General features: G+C 60.9%; 1 protein-coding gene across 3 annotated transcripts in view; it reads left to right on the forward strand.

Moving 5' to 3' along the window:
* The window catches only part of UNC5B (unc-5 netrin receptor B), a 72,910-nt gene that overhangs the window by 39,636 nt on the left and 13,689 nt on the right, over positions 1-19,585 (forward strand). For 2 of the 3 annotated variants that reach the window (XM_081267117.1, XM_081267118.1), the window contains exon 1: positions 16,966-17,172. In XM_081267117.1, the coding sequence (XP_081123243.1) occupies positions 17,113-17,172 (60 nt within the window). In that variant the 5' untranslated portion in view covers positions 16,966-17,112. Of the gene's footprint in view, positions 1-16,947; positions 17,173-19,585 lie in introns of those variants that run through there. The other variant, XM_081267116.1, reaches the window with a different exon arrangement.

Consider the following 19,585-nt stretch of genomic DNA (forward strand, 5'->3'; position numbering starts at 1 on the left):
CAGCTGCTGAAGTAAGACTCCGCAGCCCGCACTCTTCCCTCCCCCTCCCCCTTTAGCTGCATTTCACAAGAAACTGAGGCCCAGCCGGGCACAGCAGCTCGGGAGGCTGAGATAGAAGGCTCTTGTTTAGAGTCAGTCTCAGCAACCGTGAGGTGCTAAGCAACTCCATGAGACCCTGTCTCCAAATGAAATACACAAAAGAAAGGCTGGAGGTGCGGGTCAGTGGTTCAGCACCCCGGTTCAATCCCTGGTACCCAAAGGAAACAAAACTGAGGCCCAGAGGGGCAAAGCCACCTGTCGATGTGGAGGTTCTGTCCTGAGCCTGTCGGGCCTTTCCACAGAGAGCCGGCCCTCAGTCTCCGGGCGATATGGGTGTCCTCAGTCCTGCACAGGGCAGAGGCCGGGTTCCCTCCTGTCGGCCTGGGCTGGAGGAACCTATGTGGCTTCATGCTTGCCGGTGACCACATGCTGGCCAGCCAGGGTGGCAGGAGACAGCTTGCAGGTCAGGGAGCCTGGGGAAGGCCTGGTGCTGCCACTCGTTCTTGGAGTGTGTGTGTATGGTATGTGTTTTGTACCAGGGATTGAACCCAGGGGCACTTAACCACCGAGGCTGGCCTCCAACTTGTGATCCTTCAGCCTCGGCCTCTGATTCGTGGGGGTTTCAGGGGTACACCGCAGCGCCCGCTCCCCATTCTTGTTTTGAGGGTCCTGGTTTTGGGGGGTTTTGAGACCACCCCGCCCTCCTCACCCAGCCTGCAGCTCTTCCAGGTGGCCTGGCCTGCTCTGAGCCGTGAGCGGGGCCCACTGCCCTGGGCCAGTCCTGGACCCTCTGCTCAGAGCAGCCCAGGGCAGCAGGACAAGTCACACATGGGACAGTGTGGAGGAGGCCCAGGGGTCAGGGGCCCTGTCCAGAGACACACAGCTTTGGGCCTCCCAAGGAATGCCTCTGGTGTTCTTCAGAGGAGGGCAAAGAAGCAAGGATGGCTGTGCCCAGGCAGCTCCTGCCCAGGCCTGCCTGCCCCCGGGCCACTGAGGTGTCCCCACCCCCGCCCGAAACATCGCCCTTTCTCAAGGGGTGGGGCCCCGCCCAGTGGATCATCCTCCTAGTAGCTGAAGGTGCTCCTCCAAGCCAGCACCCAAGCCCCACTTCTTCCTCTTGCCCAAGGATGTCACCTCCCTGTCCAGGAGGAGCTGAGCTTAGGGTGGGCAGCCCATGTGTGGCCACATGAGCCAGGTGTCACCAGAATCCCCTAGAGTGAGCCAGAGTAGAGATGGCCCAGCCTTCCCTCCTAGGCAGGGTGAAGGGAGGTGAGTGTTCATTAGAAAAGGAGTAATGACAGCCCTTTATAGTTCGTAAAGCCCTTTATATAAGCACTTTTGTATCCATAAGAAGTGTATATCCAAAAATTAAGAAAGTGGGGCTCAGAGAGGTAAAGTGGCTGGCCCAGGATCACACAGCATTAGAAGTCTATGGAGAGCCAGCCCGGTGGCACACACCTGTAATCCTGTGGATCGGGAGGCTGAGACAGGAGGATCATGAGTTCACAGCCAGCCTCAGCAACTTAGAGAGGCCCTAAGCAACTCAGTGAGACCCTGTCTCTAAATAAAATACAAATAGGGCTGGGGATGTGGCTCAGTGGTGCCCCTGAGTTTAGTCCCTGGTATCAAACAAACAAACAAACAGAAGTCTATAGAGAACTTGAACCTGAACCAAGTTGAGCATGAGCTTCCCGAGTGCCTGGGCAGACCCTGTACGGACTACCTTCACCCTGTGATTCTGTTTACCTTAACAACAAGCCTGGGAGACACTGGATCACCTCATTTTGTAGAGGAGGAAGTTAGGGCACGGAGCCCTGTGACCTGCCTGGGGACACACAGGGAGGAGGGTGGAGCACAGTGCCGCGGCCAACTCCCAGCCAGGCCCCAGCACCCTCCTGACGTTCTTCTGGGGCAGACAGCCCAGGGCAGCTTTAGCTGTGCCCTCCTCACGTGGGAGTGGGAAGGTGGCCTGCTGGGGACATCTCCTGGGACCGAGCAGTCTGAGCCGGAGCTGGGGGAGCCAGGCAGGCCTCTGGCCATTGCTCCTTCTGGTGGAGAGCGCTGGGGTCTGCAGGGTGGCCACACGGTGCCCATTCCCCTCTGTGACTCAGCACAGGTGGGCGAGCAGGGCTGCTGCAGGGGGCCTCCCTGGGTGTGTCCAGCCCGTTGGCTGTCTGCCCTCTTCCCTAATTAAGGTGTCCTCTGCAGATGCCCTCAGGTCCTGGTCAGAAGAGCCAGGTGAGCCAGGTGCCTCCCCAGAGTCTCGGGCCTTCCAAACGGGGCCACCTCTGGGTGTAGCACCTGGGCCATCCTGGTGAGGGGGGCCGTGCCCACCCTGTCCCTGGCACCTTGCTGAGGCGACAGGCTGCCCTTGTACAGGGGCCTTGGGAGCTGGGATCAAAGGCGCTATTGAGGCCCGGAGAGCGCAGAGGAGGGGAGGGGGAGGAGGAGCAGGCGCAACTGGGAGACTGAGTCACCCCGGGGCCGGTCGTGGCGAGCGGGCAGTGGGTGGCAGGAGCCGGCCTTCCAGCTGGGAGGAAAGCCGGCCAAGAGGCAGGGAGGGCTGCCAGGCGCTGGCGGCCATGGGGAGAGGTCGCCATTCCCTGGGGGACAGGGACCAGCCAGGCCAGGGATGGGAGAATCCCTTCTCCATCACGTGGACCCACGCGGCCCTGTAGAGTCCTCTGCCGGGAGTCTGCCGCCCTGTCCAGTCCCCACCATGGCTCAGCCGTGCCGCCCCAGCCTGGGGGTGCCGGGCAGGAGCCTGGCCTCAGTGCTCTGCGTAGCCCTTCACGCCCTGGCACCCCGAGCTCTGAGCCAAGGCCCAGCTTGGGGTGGAAAAGGCCCCCCGGGCAGCAGCGCGGCCTCCGTAGATCCTGAGGTGGCATTGGAGAGCTGGAGGAGCCCAGGGCCTCTAGCTAGGCAAGGGCCCCCACTGAGCTGCACCCAGCCCGAGCTCTATCCCTAAAAGGGAAGGGTGACCCCGCTGGGCCTCTCGGGCCACAGCCTGCCAACTGCATCCCTCTCAGGATGACTGGGACGCCCGGGCACTGCAGTGGGGCACAGCATGCAGGGTGCCCACGCTCCAGAATCTTCCCCCACGGGGCCTGGCGGGAGCACTGACGTGTCCCTCGCCCACCGTGCGCTTCAGGGCGAGCTACTGCAGCACTGACCCTGGCTGGTGAGACGGGGTGGGGGCCTGTCTTGTGGGTGGCTGTGCCCATCCACTGTAAAGTCTGTGACCTGGGCCGGGAACAGACACAGCCCCTCGCTGGGGGCTCCCGCGGCAAGGCCGGGCGGGAGTCAGCTGGGTGGCCTCTGGCGTGGGAATTTTGACAGGGTGGGGCCGGCAGAGGTGGGAAGGTGGCTTCAAAGCAGCACAGGCCCAAACTGCCAGCTCCCGACTCTCCCAAGACCGCAGCCCCGCCCCGAGCTGGTTCCCCATGGACTCCCGTCCCTCCTTTAACCAGCCCCATAAAAAGGGAGCGGGCAGGAGGGAGTCCGGGCAGGAGGGAGTCCGGCTGCAGACTCTGTAATTTGGCGGGAGGCGGCTCCTGTTCGTTTTAACCAGGCTGTAATTACGGCTGGCACCCAACACCCCCTCATTACCAGGGCCTGGAAGGAGGACTCTAATTATAGCGTGCTGGGTCTCGGCTCAGGGAGGCTACAGAGGAGGCCTGTGGAGGCAGGGAGGGCCCCTGAGCTGGGGGGGAGCAGGGGCAGAGCTGGGGGTGGGGGCCACCCTGGGCCTCGGGGTCTTCCTCAAGGGCCTCATTTCTCGGGCTTCCATGGCAAGGGAAGATTTGAGGCCACTGCTCAGGGAGAAGAGGACACAGAGGAACTCAGGAGGGACACTCATCCCTCAAGAAGCATTCATTAAGCATCTACTGTGTGCACAGCTGGCCCTGGGGGCTCAACATTAGGCACTCAGTGATGGAGTCCAGGCAGAAAGCCCGGGTGAAAACACCTGAAGGCACGTACCCTGGGTGGCAGAGGGCCACTACCCCTGCCTTGAGTGCCCCCCCCCCCCCCCCGTCACTCTAGTTACCCCCCTGGGGCCTGCTGGGCTCAGCACAGCAGGGGCGGCAGGACCCTGCCCGTGCCCTGTTGGACTGTGCGGTTCCCACACAGGTGTTAGGTCTTCTGAGACTCCAGGTGTGTCTATGGGAGGCTCGCAGCCTGGGCCAGAGCCTGTCAGGACCCGGGTGTCCTCCCAGATGTCCCTGTGTTGGGTGGGAGCAGTGGGAGTTTCTGCATGTCACACAGTCCAAGAGTGCTCTGCCAGAGTGCTGTGTGGCCTGAGGCCAGGCACATCGTCTCTGGGCCACAGCTTTCCCATCTGTCCACAGGGAGGCGCCTTGAGGCCAGGGGCCCTCCCTTCCTCTCTGCCCCAATCCTGAGGATTTGAGGAGACTGCAAATCCTGTAACCAACAGAGCCACTTTGGGGGGAGGTCCCTGACTGTGGAGCAAGGAGGACCCAGGCCAGGGGGGGCGCCGCGAGCTGGGGACTGAGAACCTAAGGGTGTCTCCTTTCTGTGAGTAAGGGCCACCCGGAAGCAGACACAAAGGGAATTGTTCGGAGCTGGAGCCAGCCCCCAGCCCCCAGCTGAGAACAATCAGGGAGGAAACCCCAGGCCATTTGTCCAGTGAGGTGCCGCTGGCTGGGAAAATATCTGTCCCTCAGCTAAAATTAGCCACCTGGAAACCCTTTCATGAGGGCCACCTGGAGCCGCTATTGTTTTGAACTTGGGATCCCAGGAGCCTCGGGGGCAGGGCTCTCAGGAGACTGGTGACCTGGGGGTGGAAAGCTGAGCCAGCTCGTTCCCCTCCTGGATGCCCAGCAAGGTGCCCAGGGAACACAGCCAGGGAGGGAAGCTGGCGTCCAGGACCACCAAGGGTGGTGGCTGCCAGCCTCAGGTTCCCCCACTTCAGATGTGCTCCCTTCACGGGTGACATGATGCCCTGGGTGACCTGGGAGTGGGGTGCACTGGAAAGGTGGCAGGAAATATAAGAACAGGGGCACCTCTGCCAGGGCTGTTCTTGCCACTGGGGTCGAAACCCGCTGAAATTCTCTCCTCTGCCACCTAGTAACCATGTGACTTTGGGTGACTTTAGGTAAACAGTGGGCGGTGGCTGATGCCCTTGTCGCAGGGTCTGGGGTGAGATGATGCGCAGGGGTAGATGTAAACCTTGGTCATTGTGTCACGCAGCGTGGCCGTGGCTTCTGACACCCCGGGCACTGCCCTGACCCTTCTCGTGTGTGATCGCGCTCGGTCCCCGCTAGAGACACCACAGTGCGGTCCCCTGCTTGCAGATGAGCCGAGGCCCAGGTGAGACACAGGCGATAGCTGTCATTGTCACCCTGCGTTACCACACCTGGGTCCTGACCGGCTCCACCAGCCACCTGTGATTCCTTCAGTCCCTGGGAGAAGTCTCCAGGGCCGAGGGGGAGCTGCCTGCGCTCAGCACCCTGGTGGGCACCCAGGCTTCCGTGGCTCCACGGTGGACAGGCGGCAGCCCCGGGGGCGGATGGGGAACGCACATTCTCAGGCCCAGCGCACCCCTGAGTCCCAGCCGGGGCGGGGAGCCCACCGCCCAGTTGGGTACCACTGCAGAGGGGTTAAAGAACATGGGTCAGAGAGACCCCGATTCAATGCTGCAAGCCTTCCTCCCCGCCCTGATTTTAGGCACCGTCTTGACCGGCCCGTGCCGCCATTCTCTCACCCGCCACACTGGGGACAAGGGTAGGAGCGTCCGCCCGCAGGGTCGTTGGGCAGATTCCACTGGATCCTGTGTTGGAGTCCTGGCACAGAGCCTGGGTCTGGCCAGCGCTGCCAACCAGCTGCAGTTGGTCAGCCAGACCCCTGCCAGCCCCGTGGACGGCTAAAGAAAGGGGGCATCTTCGTGGCCTGAGAACCCCATTAATCCAAGTTCCCTCAGGGCAGCCCGGCAGAACTGGGCAAGGCGGGCAGGGGGCACAGGGACTCTTCCCCCAGGCAAAGAGGGCTGGGGACAGCTGAGGGACCTCCTCCCAGTGGGCCTGTAGTGGTCGGAGAGGCTTGCTATCTTGGGGAGCTTGGACGCCAAGGGAGAGGCTTGACTGATAACCAGCCCCCCGGGCCCAGAGAGCCAGAGGGGGCACCCCGGAGGCCGACCTCAGCAAGCGGGAGGTGTGGGCGCCACAGACCCTGCGCTTTCTCGGTCTTCCTTTGTTGTTTTATGTGTGTGTGTGGTGTGTGTGGGGGGGTGTGGTGTGTGTCGGGGGGGTGTGTGTGTGTGGTGTGGGGGGGTTGTGTGTGTGTGTGTGTGTGTGGTGTGTGTGGGGGTTGTGTGTGTGTGTGTGTGTGGTGTGTGTGGGGGTGTGTGTGGGGGAGTGTGGGGTGTGTGTGTGTGGGGGGGGTGTGTGTGGGGGGATGTGAGGGGGTGTGGGGTATGTGTGGGGGGGTGGGGGGGTGTGTGTGTGTGTGGTGTGTGTGGAAGGGAGTATGGCATGTGTGTGCACGAGCTAGTTAAGGCAGGTGCTCTACCATGCAGCGGCACCCCCGCCTCCTGCCTGTTTTCCATGGCTCCTTGGAGGCCTCTGGAGAGCCACGTGCTCCTCTTCCAAGGTTTCCTCCCCAAAGGGGAGACCTGGAACCCGGCCAGACAGAGAGCATGGCTGCTGGGCCTGGCCTCCCCTGTCCAGCCTCAGAGAGTCCCAGGCTCCTAGGGAGTACCCACCCGACTCGCAAGCTGTCCCTGAGTCCCTCAAGCCCTCTACATACCTTAGTGTCATGTCACCCTTTTACACTTCTGGCCTCATATGTCTCTGAGGTGGGCACAGTGACATCATGCCCATTCTAAAGATAAGTGGGCCAGTGTGGTGGCACATGCCTGTAATCCCAGAATCTCGGGAGGCTGAGGCAGGAGGATCACAGGTTGGAGGCCATCTTAGTGAGGCCCTAAGCAACTTAGCAAGACTCTGTCTCAAAATAGAAAACAAAGGGGCCTGGGGACATGCTTAGTCGTTGAGCGCCACTAAGATCTATAGAAAGTGAACCAAGGCCCGGGAGTCAGGCACTGGCCCACAGCGCCCAGGGAACTGGCGGCTGACCCAGGGCCTCGCTGGGGTTTTCCTCTGGAGGATCCAGCTTTTACCCTTTCTTTCCCCCTGCCCCTCAGGTTTCCTTATTCCCCTCAAGAATCCATGGAAGGAACCGACACCTGAAGGCCTGTTAGGTCCCAGGCTCAGAGCCAGGGACAGCCCTGAGGGTGGTTCCCACTGGCCCCAGGGTCCTGCTCTTTGGATGACCTCGTGCAGTGCCAGCCTGGGCCCCCTCTGCCTCCTGCACACCGCCCACTGCCCTGCCTGCCTCTGGCTGCCGGCTTGGGGGTGAGGAGCGGCCTCCCTGAGCCAAGCCGGCCTGCTGGTTACATCAGCAGGTGCAAACAAGCCGGGGGGGGGGGGGGGGGGGCAGGGCAGCGGCCGTCCCCCGGGGCTGTCCCCCCACGCGAGTCTGTTTCCTTCCCTCCTCCTGGCTTGCATCAGCCTCTGCAGCTCCTGTCCTCCGGGGTGGCCAGCCAAGAGCGCAGGGTGGGGGCGGGGAGCCGCTGGTCAAGATGGCAGGCTGCACCCCACACCCCCAGGGCACGCCCACGAGTTCTCCCCACAAGAAATGATCGTGAAAACCAGTGCAGGCACGGGGCTGCCCAGCTGGCGAAATACCTCCATACTTGTGACCTTGATGTGCCCAACAGCCCTGAGAGGCAAAGCAAGTAGAAATGGTCCCATTTCCCCAAGAGACTGAGGCCCAGCCAGACTCCGTGGCTCATACTTGTAATCAATCCTAGCAGCTCAGGAGGCTGAGGCAGGAGGTTCACAGGTTCGAGGCCAGCCTCAGCAACTTAGCGAGGCACTAAGCAACTCAGCGAGACCCTGTCTCTAAATAAAATATTTAAAAGGGCTGGGGTGTGGCTCAGAGGTTAAGCACCCCTGGGTTCAGTCCCTGGTACCCTATCCCCCAAAAATTTGAGGCCCAGAGGGAAGTGGTGTCCCCAAGTTCGTCATGACAGAGCAGTGCGTTTCAGGTGGCAGAGTGTGGGATGCAGGGGGCCTGAACAAGGAATCCCAGGTGGTGGCTGTGGAAGCCAGAGGAGGGTGCCCGGCTGCCACCCAGGAGGACACTGAGACGGAGCTGCACCAATTGGCGAGGGTGGTGGCCAGCAAGCAGAGGGACCACCCGTGACCGCGGGGCTGGGCCGGAGGCTGACTGAGCACTGGTGTGGACGTGGCTCTGGGTCCCACTGTGGGCTTGGTGGAGCAGGGCCCTCAGGAAATGTCTGAAGTGTGAGCCCCACCCCTCCTGAGGCATCTCCACAGCCACAGGGGCCTTCCCCTTGGCCAGTGCTACCACCTCCTCATCCCCATCAGCCAAAGACTTAGCCGATCACCCACACCCAGGGCCAGGGTCTTCCCCACCATGGGATCAGAGAGAGACTGGGTTCCGGGGTGGCCACCACCCAGTCCAGCTTTGCCTCTAACCTGCTGTGTGACCTGAGGCAAGTTACTCCTCTCCTCTGGTCTCAGGTGCTCCTAGGGCCCATGCATCCCAGTTCTCACCTTGTGGAGAGAGACCAGAGAGGTCTGCCCTCTTCTTTCCGCCCTGGGGCCCGATTAGGAAGCCATGGATTTGGGTTCAGAAAAGTGGGAAGAGAGGCTGCTCCCCAGCTCTGCAGACCCCTCCCACTCCCTGCCCCTGCCAGGCTCTCTCAGGGTCTCTTTCTCGGCCCCTCTCCCGTGACTCCATTTCTGCCTCTGCCCGTCTTGCCCCACTGGTCCCCCTCTCTCCCACGCCACTTTCCACAGGTTGGCGAAGGCTGGGGTCGGGGCGCCTCTGTCTCCCTTTAGGTCCCTGTGATGCCGCAGGCCGGCTGTTTGCCTTGGAGCAGTTGTGAACCCTCCCTGGCCTCAGGACCCCCATCTGAAGCAAAGGCGCTGGACTCGGGTCTGAGGACCCCGCAGCCCAGGGCCTGGTGCAGCGGGCAAGGAGGGCAGCATTCCTCCACCGGGCGACATGCTGGAGGTCACCACCATTTGCAAGGAAGGGTCTCCTTCCCAGGGCTCATGCTGGGCGCTCACGGGCAGGCTGACCCTGGGCTTCCCAGGGTGGTGTGGAGAGGGCGTGGAACCACTGTCCTGCTCAGCCCGGCCCTGGGCAGCTGCTGGGTCAGAGGACATTCCATGGGGGTCTGACTCTGCCAGGAGAAAGGGAATCTTTGCCCAGCACCCAAACCTGCCACTGTGAGGTCACTGCCCAGCCAGTTCCTGTGCCGGCTCTGCATGCCGCAGCGGCTCAGTGGCCCCAGAGCCAGGTCAGGAGCAGCCAGCCCAGCTGGCCTTCACCCCCATGTGTGCCACTATGTGAGAGACAGGCAGAATGTGACCTCGAGATCCCCGTGCACCTTGCTCTCGGTTTAACAGCTGAACTTAGTTGATAGCTATTGATTTAGTGAAGAGCTCCGAAAAGAAATCGTAGACTACACAACTGTACACGGTCGGAACCCATTTAAATAATATCTGGGCACCTAAAAGAAGTCACAGCATCAACACAGTGTTGATTCGACTGCGCTGGGAGTGGGGTGACTTATTTTCATGGTTATCTTTTCTAAATTGATGACAATACCAGGTTATTTTCTTTGTGATTAGAAAGGGGCTGGGGAAGTGTTTTTATTAGAAGCTAAAGAAGGATTTTGAGGGGAGCAGTACTGGGGATTGAGCTCAGGGGCACTCGGCCACTGAGCCACATCCCCAGCCCTATTTTGTATTTTATTTGAGACAGGGTCTCACTGAGTTGCCTAGGACCTCGCTCTTAGCTGAGGCTGGCTTTGAACTCGCGACCCTCCTGCCTCAGCCTCCCAAGCTGCTGAGATTACAGGCGTGTGCCACTGCACCCACCTGGCAAAGGAATGATTTTAAAAATGAAGTCTCCCTCTCCTCCCCAGGGAGTCTAGTGCCCAGTTTTTCTACAGGGCAGTGTTTAGGAGAGGCTCCACCAGACAGTGGCATGCCAGAGGATGGACGGGCTCCTGTGGCCCAGTGAGCCTAACCAGTGTCCCCCTCCTCCAGCTGCTCCCTGGGAGGGGCTGCGCCAGGCTGCCACCAGGCCTTGGGAGGGTCAGGCCCACAGAGGATGGGAGGACAGGTGGGGGTCATTAGGAAACTGAGACCCTTCCCCTTGGGAACTCCTGGGAGGACAGGGAGCAGCTGCTGGTCCCTCGGGGCCATCATGGCTTCATGGCCAGAGCTGCTGGCTTTCTTGGTGGTTGTGACCTTGACTGAGCATGCCTCTGACTCCCCCGAGCCTCAGTTTCCCCCTCTGTACAATGGAGCAGCCTGTGGTGTGGGCGATGTGTGCCGCCCCAGGTTCTTAGTGCCAGGTGTGGGATGGGTGGTCAGTATCCAGAGCGGGGCAGACCAGAGGGCTCCGAGCTCCTCGCCTGGGAGGGGATGGGGACAGGGGGACAGAAAGCCTTTCCTCGGGGCCCAGGCCTCCAACTGCGGGGACCCCATCAGACCTGGGCCTGAAAATGGCCCTAGGGGCCAGGCCCAGCTGAGAGTCAGAAGGAGAACGTGAGGTCAGTCTCCCCAGCTGCCACCGTGAGTCAGGTAGACCAGTGTGAGTGGGTGGCCTAGTCCAGTCCCAGCCCCCCTGTCCACGCCTTCACTAGCCCCTTGGTCCTGGGAGGGAGCGGCTTCCCAGGAGCGTCTGGACCCCCCTTCAGGAAGCACGCCCCTGCCCCAGCTGCCCACATTGGCTGGGCCACTTCCTGCAGCCTGCACAGGAAGTGACGTCCTCGCCATGGACAGGTCTGTGGAGGGTGTGGGAAAGAGCTGTGCTAGGGGCTTCTTTGTTAGGGAAAACACAGCCCCCCAGGCTCGCCAGCCCCCATTTGTCATCAGTAGCGGCCATTGTAGCTGCCTCTGAGGGGGCCCCAGCCCGAACCCCACAGCCGCAGGAGCCAGGGCCAGATGGAGGAAGGGCTTTGTGTCCAGGGAGGGGTCCGACCGCGTGGGGTTGTGTGTTTTTAAAACATAATAATTAATAAGCGGGCTCCTCTCCCCCAGCTCCCCGCACCCCCACTGCGCACACGGCCTCGTGGTGAATGGAGGAGATTTTCCATGCAGTGGGAGGTTAGGTCTGCCGAGCATTAGCTGGTGTCCAGGGGCTCCAGAAAGACTGTGACTGCCCATGATAAATGTGCCCAGCGGGGGTGTCTCTCTCTCCTCACCCCCTGCCTGGCCCCCTTCTCCCCTCCCTGTCCTGCTCAGCCCCAGGTTGCTCCCCCCAGTGCTGAGCCTGGGGGACCAGGGACAAAAGCCAGCCATGGGGGTGTCCAGCCAAGGCCCTCCCTGTCCCACAATTGTTGCCTCGAAGTGAGGCCTCTGCCCTAGACATCAGGGCCGATCAGAGATGGACCTGGAATGGAAAGAGCCCAAGCGTTTGTCCCCCGTCCCACTGTGACTGTACTTACTTTTGGATCTGATCTTCCTACCTCAACTCCAAATCAGAAACTGGGTTCTGGCGCTGAACCATTCATTTCCTGTGTGATGTCACGTTAGTCACCTTCCCTCTCTGAGCAGGTAGAATACAGGGTTCTGGGGGCTCAGGTGACAGCAGACTAAGGGACATGCAGTGTGGACTCTGAGGGTTCCCCTCACACAGCTCAGTGAGCGACCAGTGGCTGCCTGCTGCCCCTCTCTGGTGCACACACTGCTGCAGGTTGACATGTTTTTCAGATGACCTTCACAACAGCACCTTGAACTACACAGGCCAGGAACTGCTCTCCCCTTTTCTATAGGTGGGGAAACTGAGGCCTTGAGAGGGGAAATACCTTCCGGAGACCTCCCCGGGCTGAGCTGGGACCTGAGCCAGGTCTGGTGATGCTTCAGGCAGCCTGTTCTGCTGCACACCCACCCAGCCTGGGCCCCGGGGGTCAAGTCTCAGTCATGGAAGGAGGCCCCTCTGGTTCTCACTAGGGACTGTGACAGTCTCCCATTCAAGAACCTGGGGCTGGGGCTGGGATTGTGGCTCAGCAGGAGAGCGCTCGCCTAGCACGGGCGGGACCCTGGTTCGATTCTCAGCACCACATAAAGATAGAGGCATGGTGTTGTGTCCATCTACACCTAAAAATTTTTTTTAAAAGAACCTTGGGGGCTGCCTCCTCCTCCCAGAGTCCCCTTTGCATGTGTCCTCGGCCTGCGTGCTCTAGGAGTTTGGATTCTGCCACCTCTGCTCCAAGGGGCTTGTGAGCACGGCTCAGGCCAGCCCCTGGGAAGAAGCCCTGTCCTTCATGATTGCCAGCTCCACCGTCCCTCCAGACAGGTACCCTGACCTGGACTTCATGGGGATACCAAGAAGGCTGTGGTATGTCCCTGCGCTCCAAGAGCAGCCACCAAAATCGTTGAGGAGCCTTTGAACTCCCCATTCCAAATGCTCTTGCCAGAAGCAGAAGGTGACAGCCAGATGCATCCTGGCACCTCCCCTCCCCAGTCAGGGACCTTGGCCATGATGCAGCCAGGATAGAGTGGGCGTGCAAAACTGTCTTATATGTTCAGAACAAGATGGGCAGGTCAGGAGGGCCAGCTACTCCCCCAGACGCTGGGCACTGTCCCAGGCAAGAGGATGTGCAGGTCAGTGTGACCTCGAAGGTTAGAGGTTGCAGTGGCTGGTGGCAGCCATAGGGAGGAAGACTTTTCCAACTGGTGAGTCTGACCGGAGGAGACCTGGCTGAGAAGGGCGGCAGCGCGTGCCCAGCCCCGGGGGTGTGCCAGTTAAAGTTGGATGGGGGCTTGGCACGAGATGTTGGACGAGCTGGCCCTTTAAGTCACCTCTGTGGACACAGGCAGGTGTACAGGCGAGTAGGAGGGCAGGTTCAAACGGCCCCAGTGGAGGCAGCACCCAGAGGCCCTGGTGCTCCTGTTGATCTGAGGCTTGGGAGGCGGTGGGGCGTGGCTGGAGGGTCTGCTGCAAATGCCTTCCAGGGCCACCCACAGCCGCCTCCGGGCCAGCCAGCCTGCTGGGTTGGTGAGCCACGCAGTAGTGGCGATGGCAGGAAAGACGCCCAACCTTGGGCACACGTGCTTTGTGAAGGAGGACGCTTTCCCATGGGAACAGAGACCCCACGTGGGGTCTGAAGAGCTGGGAGCGTTAGAGCCAGAGGGGGCCTTGAGGCAGTGACTTGGCCCGCCTCCTCGTTTTAAGGTGGTGGCCTTAGAGGGAAAGGCCACGTGGCAGTGTCAGTCCCCTGAGATGCAGGCTGGGGCTCCGTCCTTCAGGGCTGGGTTGCCTGTGTTTCACCGTCTGTCACTGTGTCTGGGACTGCTATTAGGACACTCGTGGAGACACACACAGCCGCACACTGTATGTGGGAAATGTCCCTCCTGGCAGGGGCTGGGCCGGCTCCCGGGGGCGCCCTTAGTAAAGATGCGCAGAGGTGTGCCCAAGCCAGGAGGTGGGAACAAGCACATGTGGCTCCGAGCCCGCAGGTGGCTTTAACGGCAAGGGGTGTTTGCAACGTAGGCCCAAGTGAGCTGTGTTATTAGGAACTGGTCCCACTGGCCGGGGGACCCTTGAAGTCGCTCGATGCCTGTGCCTTCCTCTGTAAAATGGGCACAAAATCCCCACGTTGAGGACTGGGAGGAGGTAGAGTATCTGAAGCCCCTGCACACGGGCACGTGAGCATGCAGCACGTGGGCATGCAGCACGTAGGCACACGGGTACGTAGGCACGCAGCACGTAGGCTGTTGCGCACACAAGTGCCAATTTCCACCCAGTGGAGTTTAGAAGACAGGTTCCCTGAATCTGCCCCCAGCTCTGTTCTTGCCAGTGTCATAGCCCCCAACCGATGACTTAGACACTTTGGTCTCAGTTTCCCCGTCTGTAAGACGGGATGATCACAGTGCCGTACCCGCAGGATTCTGATTCCCAAGCTGTATGCCACGGCACCCAGGGTGCCACAGGGTATTTCCACACTCCAAGGGACACTGTTGGACACTGCAGCAACGACCTCGGAAGGTGGCTCCCAGCTTCAGCATTATGTCACTGCTCTCCTGGATTTGGCACCGTATTTTGCAAAGCTGAGCTTTGGGCCCTTTGGAGTACCCAAGTCGTGGCGGTGTCCACTCTGCTTCTGTGGTTGGGAGGTGGCACTGTGCCCAATGGGCGCCCACACCCCGTCGGCATGTCATTGTGACTACTCAGGAATGGGGCGAAAATATTCTGTTTCTGTCTCAATTTAAGCATTTTCCAAAAGGCTACTTAGCGTTTAGGATATAGAGACTTCAGTTTCCAGCTTTGGGGACTTTCTCTGGTACCTGGAAATGCCGTAAAAAATTATTGAGATACTAAAGACAAAAACTTCCGAGCACCTCCATGTAGGGCCGTCGTGGGATGCGCCGAGGGGACAGGAAGTGTCCTCTGAATGGTGCCCAGCAAAATAGGGCCCACGGGCCCCTGGGCACCTTTACTCTCCCCCCGCCCTGGCACCACGTGGCCTGGCTTAGGTCACCTCCACCTGGACCACTGGCCAAGCCTCCCTCAGCCACAGGGCGCTTGATTTCCACCGGCTGCGTACCTACTGTGTGCCAGCTAGCGCGTCCCCGCAGGCTCCCCTGGCGAGGAATCTTGGGTGTCCTTTGGTTCTTTTCCCTGGCCTCCTGTCTGCACCTGCCTCTTTGTCCCCTGGACCGTGGGGATGTGGGCAAGGGGGAGCCAGCTCCATACCGAGCCATCCCGTGCCACCAGGCAGGGTTCGGGCTGTGTCCCTGCCCAAGCCAGAGATGAATGTCTGCGCCAGCGCCGGGCAGGGCGGGGCGGGGCTGCGGGCGCGGCCCTGCGCTAATGGATGTCTAATGTTTGCTTCCTCCATCGCATCTGCGCCCGCTTTACAAATGAGCGGCATTAGGGTTATAAAACCGTCGTAAACACGGCCTGCAGTGCCGCAGAGAGCAGGCAGCTGGGGGCCGGGCAGCGTGCTTAGAAGCGGGAAGAGCGCGGCCAGCGCCGGCCACCCAGCCACCCCAGGCCTGCTGACACGCCTTCCGAGAGCCTGTAGAGGGGAGCAGGTGCGGGAAGCCAGGCCTGGGCTCAGGAATCCTCAGTGCCATTTCCAGGTTAGCTGCCCCCCAACCAGGGGGCCTAGGGCAAGGTCCTGTTTGGGTGGTCTTCAGTTTGTCCAGTTTTGAATGAAAATGATGGTCCCAGCCCTGCTGTTGATGAGAGAGGCCACCAGCTGCAAGTCCCGGCCAGTGTCAGGGTGCTCCTCGGACCCCCAAGGGCAGGAACACCCACAGTGTCACAGAGCTACCTCAGTCACAAGGCAAGGAGTTCTGGGTGACACCCAAACACAGAAGTCTGTTTCTTGGATTCAAACCTTGCCTTTTGCTAGCTGTGCAACCTTGGGCAAGTTGCTTCATCTCTCTGAGCCTCAATTTATAAAATAGGGACGAACAGAGGACACTTTACAGGGTTGTTCAGAAACGAGATGATTTAACTGTTGAAAGGGCAGAAAACGGCGCCTGCTGCCTGGAGAGCCCTTGTGGTCCAGATGTAGCAGCAGGTGCCTCCTGTGTCAAGCCCCTCTCTGAGGCAGTCATGGGGTCTCCAGAGCCCAGAGAGGTTGAGTGCCCCCCTGCCTCCTGGCCCTCTTCAGAGGTGAGGTGACAGGGCAGACTCAGGCACTTGCCCTGGGTCACCCGGAACACGGCTCTTGGCTGGCTTCCTTCCCTCCCTCAGGTCCCTGGGTCCGTCTGTCCATCTTTCTCACACACACCCCCGGGGCCTGGAGCCAGTGACAGCAGCCCAGTCACATCGGGGTCTCCAGACTTGCTTTATTCATTTTGCTCTTGGAAAACCAGGTGTCCCCTAGGCCCTGCCTACAGGGAGACTCCCAAAGGCCACCACGGCCCCCTGGAGTGGACAGGTCAGGGTCCATTCTTGGCCTCCCACCCCAGTGCTGGCTGAGGCAGGCTGGTGGAGGGCCGGGCAGATATGTCCACCCCACGGCGTCCTTTGTTGGGTCCTCTGGAGCAGTTAGCCAGAGGACAAGCCCCCCACGGCATGTCCCAGCCTCCTGATGGTCTGGCACTTGGCCCTGGAAAGCCAGTTTCCTGAGTGCCTGGCAAGCCAACCGCAGGCCGGGCCTGGTCTCCTCCTCCCGCGGCCTGGCCACTCCCTTCCTGTTTGTCCCCTCCCGAGGCGCTGTTCTTTCCAGGGACCCAGGCGTTCCCACTTGGCCTCTTTGGGCAGCCCTGCCCTGGGCACAGCCTTGCCTGTTCTGGAGTTTCCTCATCCACGTGGGTGGGCGTGGAGCCGCCTTGGGAGGGGCCAGCCGCAGGGCTCCAGGTGGAGTCCCACGGGAACGGGGCCTTGCCTCTGGGGCTCCCTAGAGGAGGAGGCCTGTGGGGGCTGAGCACCAGGGAGCCAGGCCTAGTGCCCCCGCCAGCGTGCCACGCCCCTGCAGGCCCTGGCTGTCCCCACCTCGTCATCGGGCTGGCTGGGGCTGCAGAGGGCAGCTGTGGCTCCAGGGGTTTCCAGCCCCCATGTTGTGCCTTCACCATGGGGAATGGAAGTGAGACCCGGCAGGCCAGGGCAGGGGCCGCTGGGGAGTCTTGGGGACTGCCCTTGCCGGCCTCCCTGGACCAGCCTCCCTACTCCGGCCTCCCTGGGCTGCCTGGCTTTCCCAGCTGGAGCCTGGGACTGCCAGAGGCTCGGCCTCTGAAGAGCAGGACGATGGGGAGGCGGAGGCCCGAGGCGTGAAGAGCTCGCTAGGTCACCCAGCGGGTCCTCTGCCTCCCCAGAGTCCCCAGGGTGTCAGAGGGACCCAGGCCCCAGCCCTGGGCTCACGGCCGTCTGCCTCCCACTCCGCAGGCCCTGACCCCGGCAGCCAGGTGCTGCCCGACTCCTTCCCGTCGGCGCCGGCCGAGCCGCTGCCCCACTTCCTGCAGGAGCCGCAGGACGCCTACCTGGTGAAGAGCAAGCCTGTGGAGCTGCGCTGCCGCGCCCGCCCCGCCACGCAGGTCTACTTCAAGTGCAATGGCGAGTGGGTCGGCCAGAAGGACCACGCCACGCAGGAGGGGCTGGACGAGGCCACCGGTGGGTCCCACGGCCCAGGCTCTGGCCAGGGCTCCACGCGCACTGACTCAGCCGCGTCCCTCCGTCCTCAGATTCCCATCTGGGCGTCACCCTGGATGGGAATCTCCCCGAAGACAGGCCACGCGTCCCTGCCTGGCCTGGGGTGACTTGCCACATCCCTTCCCACCTGCGTTTTCTTTCCACCTTCTTTCTCAGGTCAGGGGTCAGCTCTGGGGGGACTGGGATTCTGCCCCCACCTAGAGAGGGGAGCCCGGTCCACAACCCTGGGCCCCGGGACACCCATGAGAATCCAGGGCCCTCTTAACTTTCCAGGCCCTTCCTGTGATGGAAGGGACCGTTTTCCCTGCACATGAGTGACAGACCCCTATTCTGTGCTCGGGGCCAGCAGGGCTGGGGATTTGCATGGACGTCGCCAGTTTTGAGCGTCTCCCAAGTCCCAGACTTCCTGAGTGTTGCGAGGCGCGACGCTTCGATGAGAAGCAGATGTCGTGCAGGTGGTGCTGGGTGCCCCAAAATCCCAGGAAGGAAGGAGGGACAGGTGGCAAAGCCTGCTCCTCGCCTCCCGAGGACACCCGGGGCCAGCGGCCCCGTCCACAGCGCAGCAAGCCTGGGTGACAGGCTTGGCACCCCGCGGGGACACTCACTGCTGTCCCCTGCAGCAGCCCCAGGCCAAGGGTGTCCCCGGCCCTAGTGGACTGCGGTGTCTGCAGGTTCCTTGAGCTCCCAGCTCCTCCCCACTGCCTGGCCCTCCCTTGGCGTGTGTGTGTGTGTGTATGTGTGTTCGTGTGTCTGTCCAGCCTGCCTTGTGTCTCTCTTTTCTTTTCCTCTCTCCTCCTCTCTGTTTCTCCCTGTTCCCTCCTTTTTCCTCCCTCCTTTGATTTCTATTTTGCATGAAAAACCTGGATTTGGGGTTCACCTAGACTAAAAACCAAACCCCAGAATGTACTAAGGCTGCCCAACTGGATGTCGAAAAGGGTTCCGACAGTACATTGTGGGTTATGTGCGTTTTACCACGATTCAGTTTTATAAAAAATAGATTGAAGCTACCATTCCTACCCCATATCAAAACACTTTAAAGGCATGCGTGCAAACACACACACACACACACACATTCACACCCCCCAGATATTCTCACTCTGTAGCTGTGTGGCTGTGGGGAAGTCACCGACCTCTCTGAGCCCCGGTGACAGTGGACCACATCCAGCACAAGAGATGGTAGGCATCTGAATGCCAGTCTCCTCTGTCCTCTGGCCTGATTAGAGGTCAGCCAGGGGGTCCAGGCAAAGCCTGGAGGCCTCCTGGCTGCTGGCCCCTCTCGGATGACTTGCAGGAGTCATAACGGCCCGTGGCTGTCGGTAACGGTCACGGCATGGCCCCTACTCCCTGCCACCAGGCACACAGAAATTGGGGCACACTGTCCCCATGGGCTGCACTTGTGGATGCGGCTCACAGGCCACTGTCGGTAGCAGTGAGGCCGGGTTGGCCACGGCTCCTGCTCTGCACCCCAGCCCTGCCGTGCTCCTGGGGCCCTGGGAGCACAGAGCTGTGGGCCAGGCCAGCAGGAGGGGACTCCCCAGCTCCTGCCAACTCAGGCAGGTGGTCCCCCTGGGTATCCCGGCCACATGTGGCCTGCCACTCAGCTACCATGCTTGGGAGACATGGACGGGGTGCCAGGCTTACAGGGTGCGGCGGATACCTCTCCACTGCGCCACCCTGGCCTGCACCTGATTCCCAGCTGGCGGAAGAGGGGCGCGGCCTGCTCTGTGGGCCCCGCAGCTCTGATCTCAGAGCCGGCAGCCGGCACTGCAGGCCACCCTCTCTGACACACCACTGTCACCTCCTTTGCCATTGGGACTGGGGCTCTCCTTGCTATTTGGGAGCCCACCTGTGACAATATGGGAGAGTGACAGCGATGACTTTATTGGGATGGGTCCAGAGAAGTAGCATGTTAGGGGACAGATCTCAACCTGGGCAAGATACCAGACAGCTGACCCCCACTCCACTGGCAGCTTGCTGGGGGACTTTGGGCCTGCCGCTTACCCTCTCTGGGCCTCGGTTTCTCTGATGTGAAAGGAAGGGCTAAATAAGATCCAAACAACTTGCCAGAGTCAATTTGTGCCCAGCTGGGCTGGGTTCTGACAAGCTAATTGCCATGAGTCATTTAGAGTTTATCCTTTGTGTTTTACTATGGTGGGAAATCAAGGCTCAGAGAGACTAAGTAACATAGTGAAGGTCACACAGCTGGGGAGTGAGATGGGGCCTGGATTCAAACCTGGCCAGCCATCTAACCACCATGCCATGTACAGCAATGTATACAGTCGTGTCCTCAGGGACTTAACAATCCATGTGAGGATTGGATAGGATACATTCTGGTAAGGGGGTGCAGCCTTAGGAATTCTGAAACAGGAGGCAG

Source organism: Spermophilus citellus, assembly GCF_964194105.1.
Source record: "Spermophilus citellus genome assembly, chromosome: 15".
In the NCBI taxonomy this organism is placed as follows: domain Eukaryota; kingdom Metazoa; phylum Chordata; class Mammalia; order Rodentia; family Sciuridae; genus Spermophilus; species Spermophilus citellus.